At 42.3% G+C, this 9,067-nt stretch overlaps 1 protein-coding gene across 1 annotated transcript; it reads right to left on the minus strand.

Annotated features, from left to right (window-relative positions):
- Positions 1-1,255: 1,255 nt before the first annotated feature.
- Positions 1,256-6,334, minus strand: LOC120740775. The gene is made up of 6 exons (XM_040043254.1): positions 5,835-6,334; positions 4,261-4,605; positions 4,045-4,170; positions 2,820-3,146; positions 1,836-2,162; positions 1,256-1,764 (listed from the first exon to the last, which is right to left on the minus strand). The coding sequence occupies exons 1-6, from the start codon at positions 5,869-5,871 to the stop codon at positions 1,742-1,744; spliced, it is 1,185 nt and encodes a 394-aa protein (XP_039899188.1). The 5' UTR covers positions 5,872-6,334; the 3' UTR covers positions 1,256-1,741.
- Positions 6,335-9,067: the final 2,733 nt, after the last annotated feature.

The raw sequence follows: 9,067 nt of genomic DNA on the forward strand, positions 1-9,067 counted from the left end.
TGCGCGAAAGTCAGTGGTCTGTCAATCTCTATAGGACTGTTTTTCACTGGTGAGGTACTACGGCAAGTCTGCTGGTACAAAAAACACACACCCAAATGATCATGTCTGCCTTAAAGGGGCAGCACACTGGATGTAATAAATGCGTGGATAAGCTTTTCAAGGTCCTTTAAAGGAAGGAACGGCTTTGCTTTAGATATCTGGTAAAAGCTGTTTTTTATGTTGGTGTAATGTAACTGAAGTAATGTTGTTAAGTCTTTGAACTCATATTCGTTTATTGTCATGACTGTATTTCAGGGCTGGACTGGCCGTCGGGCATACCGGGCATTTGCCCGGTGGGCTGCTCGTGATTTTTCGTTTTTATTGGGAGATGGGGTTTTCTTCCTTTTCTTTTTTTAACAGTATAAATGAAAGGTGGTGGATTGGCCAGTTGGTCATGATCGACTCTGGGCTGGACCAATTACAGCCGAGGAGGTCAAACTTTAAAGTTAAGGTGAAAAGGAACGGGATTTGTGCCGTACTACTTCAGCTAGAAAGTTGCTAATTCAATCATGAAACTGATCAATGATCAGCTGATCGGCTTTTCTCTCTGCGCCAGAAAGAGGAAACCAGCGGAGGTCGCATTAAACAACAGCAACATGTTTAAGCTTGATCAGCTGTTGTTAGCATTTATTTAATATTAATTTCTAGTATCAGCTGATGTTTGCTGGAGCCACAGCTGTAAAGCTGCTGGTCATTTTGTTGGTTTGGTTATCTGGTGAGAGGGAAACATGAAGATGAAACCAGGAGATGTCCTTACTGAATCATCAGAGCTGTGATGGAGAAACAGGTTTACCTTTTAGGTGACATGAATGAGTTGAAGGGAAGTTCTGAACTGTTTCTGTGTGCTACTGTTTAGAATACCAGAATAGGGAAGGTGGTGTAGGTTTAAGCTTATTATAAAGGCTTTAAAGGATTTTTGACTTTTCCTATAATACCATGGTGGGCCGGTCACTAGTCAAAGTGCCGATATTTTGTCCCAGTCCAGCCCTGCTGAATTTGAAGTTATTTTTATTTTTGTATGATACCTGATTTATATTGAATATGGCTGAAGTAAACTAAAGTCTAAACTACTTAGTCATTTGTTTAATTGTAATTTAGCATTATATAACTCACATATAAAACTATCAATTGTAATTTTAAATGGTTTAAAAGCATGTAGAATAGCATATGTAGGCAAGTACATTTCTCCTTTTTATCAAGAAGCAAAGACAAAAAGGAAAAAAAACTGAATCATTCGTCCCCACCAATGCCAAAACGAAATCTACGCCCTTGCACACAGCTGTGTCCAGCATGCTCCACCCACTGCTCCTAAAAAGGTGTGGTCAGTGATGGATCTCAGCTTCCCGTGCCCCTCCCCTCCCCTGCAGCCGAGCCACAAACACCCACAGATACACACAGTGTTGTTAACGGTTACTCCACATGACACTGACACACCTTATATTTGGTCAGACTTACAGAAACAGCCAACAGTGCACTTTCCAAGAACACAGGTTTGTAGGAGTTTATACATTAGCTGTGTGATCATACTGAGAACACACAGGACACAACAGGCCTCAACAGGCCTCAGTATCAGCTGACAGCATCTTCAGCACCGTCTCTTCACTGATGTCCTTCACTGATCAATAATCAAATAAACACATCAAACTGATTGATCAGTGATCAGAGCAGACGGATCAGTGGAGCTGATCCTGATGGCCTCTGCTTATTTCTCGGCCTGATTTCTCCCTGCAGAGGAAACAGAAGAGTCACACCTCACACTCACACACAAACAAACAAACATGAATGAACTAACTAACCTTTGACTGTGAGCCACACCCTCTTGTATCTCCAGGCCTCCTTGCTGTTGACCTCACATCCGTATCTCCCAGCATCTCCCACTTTGAGGTGTCTCAGGGTCAGACTGAGGTCTCCAGACTTCAGAGCGTCTTCATTTATCTCAGTGCGACCTTTGTAATGGTCGTCCTGTTTGTGTGGCCAATCAGAGCCGTTCTCATACACGTGGACCTTCCTGTATTCTGGTTCATAACATTTCCACACCACTTCACTGTCGTCAGGCAGGTTTTCTGTGGTTTGAAAGGGAAGACAGACGGACTCCGCCCCCTCCTCCTCCTCCACCCGACACTCTGAGAGGACAACAAACAACGTGAGCATGTTAACATTTTACTTGTTGTTGATGACACACCAGTCGTGGACTTTATGTTTTTACTTAATCCACCAGTTTTTATGTTGATTCATAAAAGCTGAACCAACATAAAACGTCTACAGCCTGTTCATAGCCCAGCATCATCCTTAAACCATTGGCTGTCTGAGTGGTGTGTAGACTCATGTGGGTCTCTGAGATTCTGATGAGGAGAGACAGCATCTATCCAGCTTTGGAAGAAGCATTTAGGGAAATCTGTATGCAACACTGAGACCAGGATGTTTCCGGCTCACACGCCTGCTGCTGTTGTAAAGGTTTCCATCACTCGTCTCATTTTAGGACATTGGGAACGAGCTCAGGGTTTGTTTTTGCAACACTATAGCCGGGCTGATAGAGTCAGAACTCTGAAGTCTTATGTCTGATTCTCTTACACTCATCTCATCTCATGAACGTCCTCACAATATCTGAACCACTACAAAAATGAATCAAATTTACAGTTTCCCACAAACTTATCTTTGAGCCTGGTTGATGCTTTAATTGCTGACATTTACCAGTTTCTCTCCCACAAATTACTTCAGTCATTACAAACCACTGACTTATCAAACACAAACTGTGAATAAGGATCATCTGCTGCACTGACCTTCGACTTTCAGCTCCACTTTTTTCTCCATCAGGACTTTTCCCTCCCTGCTGTAGGCGGTGCAGGTGTAGGTGTCCCTGTCTGTCTGTGTGGGGTATGTCAGGGTCAGACTGAGGTCTCCGGTCTTCAGCGGGTCTTCAATCATTTCTGTTCGGTTCCTGTAACGTCTGTGCTGTTTTTCAGGCTGCTCAGAGTCCTTCTGATACACGTGGACTGTCCTGCCATCTCTGTCCTTCCACATGACTTTATTTACCTTGGACAGGTGAACTGTGGCTTTGCAGGGCAGCTTGGCAGACTTCACACCTGAACCCACCTCCACCTCACGAACTGAAAGAACAACCAAGCACAACATGAGCTGCACAGCATCAGCAGCAAACTTCCTTTGACAGGATGAAGTGAAATGTTTGCAGTAAAACATGTTGGACTGGTTCCAGTCTGAAACGTGTTCCTTTGCTCCATGAAGAGACTGTGCTGTGTTTGGTGTCCAATCAGCAGCAGAGCTGAACTGAACGTGTCTGCCAGATACCACAGAGTCAAAGCTTTCAGCGTCTCATGGTTTCACTCCAGTCAAAGCTGTGAAGAGTGTAAAAGCTCGAGGGAGAAGTGGACACAGTGTTTCTGTAACACTCATCACACATCTGACTGCACTTACAGTAAACCATGGACAGCGTAACGCATGGACCTGCTGTCCTGATGTTACTCTGTGTTTTCTGAAGTCCTGCTTCCAGCCTGGAGATGAGCTTCTTCAATGGTTGTCACAGCTTTTTCTATCCATGGGGCCTTTTTTCTTTAACTATTATAAGACTAATCCATCTTACCAAGAGAAGGATCATCAGAGGAGAGCTGAAACTAACAGGTGTGGTTATTGATTGCACCTAACTGTTATGTTATCAGTCAGTTGCATCATCAGTGGATAGCAGGATGGACACTCCTGCAGGCACTTAGAGCTCAGCGCATCTCCTCACTACCAGCTTTAGTTACTTTCTGTTAGCCTATAATGATAATACCAGAAACTTTGGCCCTTCAAACAAAGAGTCGGTCCAGACGTCTTGTACAGGATAACTGGGATCTAACAGTTCTTGGTAACCATCAGTGATGAAAAGATCACTAACAACTCATTCAGGACAGAGACAACAGCTATGGTGCTGTCAAATCACCAAATCAAACTTTGCTGATTACCTTCAAGGTTCTGATATTTCATCAGATGGTCCAATAAAACACTCACCTTCTTTGTTCTTTAACGTTTTGTATCTACAAGACAGCCATGCAACAAACATAACAGCCAGAAGAACCACAGGAACCAGGACACCTGAGAGGACTTTGAACCAGACTGCAGAACGAGGAGGAAGTTCTGTGATCGACACACAACAAACAACCTGAACATCAACCAACAGATTTTTAGAACTTCCCATGAGCATGCATCTGACCTGACAGCACTGACCTGTGACCTTCAGGTCTACATAGGCCTTGTTCCGATCTTGTCCATACTTGCGGTATGTGCAGGTGTAGTTTCCACTGTCAGAGACTGTGGGCTTCCTCAGAGTGAGGCTGAGGTCTCCAGTCTGCAGAGCGTCGGCTCTCAGTGATGTTCGACTGAAGTAACGAATGTTCTGATCTTTAAAATCGTCACCACTCGGCAGACGCACGTGGACCGTTGGGTCCTTGAGCTCCTCACGGTCCCACACTGCTGCTATGGAGTCAATGGTAACATCAGCTTGTACCTGACAGGGCAGCAGGACAGACTCCACCCCCTCATACACCTCCACCCCTGAGGCATGCTGGGAACCTGAGGATAAAAATATAAAGCAGGTGAGTGCTGTGATTTTGTAACAGCTGAGAGACACAGGACATCAGGTAAAGTTCCAAAGAGTTTCCTGATGGTTCACAGATGAACTAAACAGGTAAAGAGGAGCCGACTGAGTCAACAACCAGGAAAGTGAGTGACTCAGTAGAAGCAGACGTCCTCATGTGCAAACATGTCAGCCTGTCTGACTCTGAGCCGTCCCTCTGATGGACACAGCTCTGATGCTGGAACATTTTGTGGATTTGTGTGTGACATGTATACCTATATAACTATATAGACTATCTATCTATGTGCACTGAACATAGATATTTTAACTTTCACGCAGAGTCTTAAGCACATGGTTTATTAAGGGGGTACAGTAACAGTTGATGTACGGGGAGATTTCTCCTGAGTAACTCAACCTCCCCAATACACACTCGTCTTTCATGCAGCACAACCAAAACAGTTACACTGTATGTGTGTCTGTGATTATGTCATACGATATAATCACACACACACACACACACACACACACACACACACACACACACACACACACACACACACACACACACACACACACACACACACACACACAGTGAATTTCCTTTCAGTGTGGAGATGATGCAGCAGAATTTAGCTTTGTGTTGGGTTCTGATGAAAAACAATCAGTAAGGTTTCGTTTGTATATTTACAACAATTAATGCAAAATGAATCAGAATAATCTGAACGAAGCTGACAAATATGTAAAAGATGCTACTGTGACATGAAACAGGTGAACAGCAGAGATGCAGTTTGTTCACAATAAGTTCAATATGACCTAATGTTATATTAACAAAGTTACCATTGAAATGTTAAGATACTGAAGTAAAAAACTGAAGACACTTACTTCAACCTTCAAATATATACAGCTTCTAAACAAACTGCTGTGATGTTGTGTTTCATGAGTCATCAACCTGTTCTTCATGAGCTGCTTCAAAATGAATAAAACACTGAGATCTGTGTGAATGTGAGTCAGTGCTTTATTCATGATGAACTAAAACCTCACTGAGCTTCATAGATCTCAGTTATTTGAACCATGTGGTGGGATCCACCCTGCATCACCCGAGCAGGGAGGGCTTCATTCAGCAGGACAGAGAGCAGACATCAGTGCACTGCATATATAATAACCTGTGTGTGTGTGTGTGTGTCTGTGTGTGTGTGCATGCAGAGTATCAGAGCAGCTTTCTTACCGAGTAAGAGGAGCATCAGCATCAGTGGCATCTTCATCCTGCAAAGTCCCGTTAAATCTGATCCTCAGTCAGACACACGCAGCAGCACTGCAGACACTCCCAGAGGCTGCTGCACAAACACCAGCTTACTTTCACTTTCATTTTCATGCAAGGGTTAAAAATGATTGATTTTTAGTTTGAGATTTATTATTATTGTTGTTTTTCTGTCCTGTTCAGCAGCTTTAGAAGGAGAATTATGATCTGAATGCTTCGTCAGTTTTTTTATCTTGTATGTGAATAAATAATATGTTAATGTTAATAATATGATTGAGCTGACAGGCTGGGAGGGGCAGATTATCAAGAAGAAAGAACAAGCTAGAGTGAGAAAGAGAAAGAGAAAAGAGGGAAAATGTGCAGTAAAGCTGTTCAGAGGCTCTGAAAGCTAAAATTATCTGAGAGTCCCGATCCCGACCTGTTTTGCTTGGTTGGATCTTAACAAGGTTCCAAGTAGAGCTTCAACATGCAACAAGAAGAAATGGGAGAAAACATTTTTTGAGCCTGCAATTTATTTAAAACAATGCTTAAACTGAAACAGGCAGTTTTACAGCTGATCAAAAGAAAAGAAAGAAACACAGAGACTAAATGCACACAAGGAGGTGATCAGGGGAAGTAGAAACACACGAGGAAACAGCTGACTGGAATACACCTGATGACCAACGTTCCCTCTAATGTTTCATGTGTCTGAGCACACAAACTCCCTGAGCGTCCCTTGGACCACTGTGAGCAACAGCAGACGTGTGCACTGTGGTCACGCCAGCATCCAATCCATCCAAGTTACATATTTATTAAAATAATCAAATTACAGCATTTATGTTAGACTACTTTTAATTAACTGCTTTAGCCCACTTACAATGAAAATAAAATCTTGTTCATGACCTGTGTAGCATGTTAACACTATTGGAAGTAAAAATAACTTGAACTCCAATTTTGAAAACACAACTTTATTATTATTTTTTTCTTAATCTTTAAACATAGTAAACATACCTTGTGTGCCACAGACTGCTCCCAAAAACGAGGGGACAAGTAATGCCTCTAAAACACTTAAGTTGGCTTTATTAAACGTTAGATCTTTAGCTGGGAAAACATTTTTAATTAATGATTTCATCACTGAGCACAGCCTTGATTTTATGTTTTTAACTGAAACTTGGTTGGACCAAAATAACAGTGGAGCTGTTCTCATCGAGACGACCCCTCCTAACTACAGTTTTATCAGTGAGGCCAGGGTGAGCAGGAGAGGAGGAGGGGTTGCTGTCTTATTTAATGAATCATTTCAATGTAAGCGCTATCTCCTGGAAGTTTTCAGTCTTTTGAATATGTGGCTTTACAGCTGAAGGCCCCATCCAAAGTTGTGTTTCTTAATGTTTACAGGCCTCCCAAATACTGCACAGACTTTTTTAATGACCTCAGTGAACTGCTGTCTGTGATCTGTGTTGATTTCGACTGTGTAATTATTGTTGGGGATTTTAACATCCATGTGGACAACCCTCAGGACAAAGGGACTAAAGACCTGAGTAACACTCTGGGCAACTTTGGGCTGACTCAGCATGTAACAGAGGCCACACATAATAGAGGACACACTCTTGACCTACTGATCTCCAAGAGCCTGAGCATTTCAAAGGTTACTGTGTCTGATGTGGGCGTGTCTGATCATTACTGTGTTTTCTTTGAAAGTAAAATCTCAGCCCACATAAATATATCAACAGCAGTGATCACAAAACGGTGTATAACTGAAGACAGTAGTGAGATCTTTAACCAGGTCTTCCCATTAACACCTGACCTGTCCAAAGGTTCAGTCAATGAGCTCGTCAATAGCTTCAATGCTAACATGTTAAATGTAATGGACACTATTGCTCACATTAAGGTGAAGGTTATCTCTGGAAGGAAAAAGTCTCCCTGGAGAAACTCCACACTGGTGAAAAATGAAAAAAGAGAGTGTAGGAAAGCTGAGCGCAGATGGAGAAAAACAAACCTCCAGGTTCATTATGACATCTATAAAGAGAAACTTCACAATTATAATTTACAACTGAGGAGTGCAAGGAGGTCCTACTTCTCTGACATCATCACTAAAAACAGCCATAATGCTCGGGTCTTATTTTCTACAGTTGACAGGCTAACAAACCCTCCTGTGTCAGTGGCAGCTGAACTTCATTCAACCATGGCCTGCAATGACTTTGCCAAATTCTTCACAGAAAAAATCCAAAAGATTAGACAAGCAATTGGTACATCAACAGCAGATCCAGGATATGTACTGTGTCCACCAAAAAACTGTTTAAACACCATGAAACAGTTTCAACCTATTAACAGCAAAGACCTGGAGGACATCTTAGGTCAACTGAACTCCTCCTCCTGCTGTTTAGATGTCCTGCCAACAAGTTTTTTCAAAAAGGTCTCAAAGACTTTAGAGTCAGACCTGTTACAGATCGCCAACTTTTCTTTAATGTCAGCTGTGTTTCCAGAACCACTAAAAACTGCTGTAATCAAACCTATACTGAAAAAGGACAATCTTGACAAGACACAAATGAACAACTACAGGCCGATCTCAAATCTCCCGTTTTTAAGTAAGATCATTGAAAAAGCAGTTTCTCAACAGCTCAGTTACTTCTTAAAACAGAATAACTGCTACGATGCCTTCCAGTCAGGTTTTAGACAGAACCACAGCACTGAAACCGCTCTGACCAAAGTGTTCAATGACATATGTCTGAACACAGACAGTGGAAAAATGTCAGTCCTAGTTTTACTGGATCTCAGTGCAGCATTTGACACAGTTGACCACAACATATTACTCAAACGACTGGAGAACTGGACAGGTCTTTCAGGAACTGTACTAAACTGGTTCAAAACATACTTAGAAAACAGGAAATACTTTGTATCAATAGGTAACTTCACATCTGAGCAGACAAGTATCACATGTGGAGTTCCCCAAGGTTCCATCTTGGGACCCCCTCTGTTTAACATTTACATGCTCCCACTGGCACAGATTATAAAGAACAACAAAATAAACTACCACAGCTATGCAGATGACACACAAATATATATCACAATGTCACCAGGAGACCAAGGCCCTGTACAGGCTCTTGGTAAATGCATTGAGGAAATTAATGACTGGTTGTGCCACAATTTTCTCCAGCTAAACAAAAACAAAACTGAGGTAATAGTCTTTGGCGCCAAAGAAAAACGATTACAGGTCACCAGAG

Source organism: Simochromis diagramma, unplaced genomic scaffold (assembly GCF_900408965.1).
Source record: "Simochromis diagramma unplaced genomic scaffold, fSimDia1.1 OVJJ01000768.1, whole genome shotgun sequence".
Classification (NCBI taxonomy): Eukaryota; Metazoa; Chordata; class Actinopteri; order Cichliformes; family Cichlidae; genus Simochromis; species Simochromis diagramma.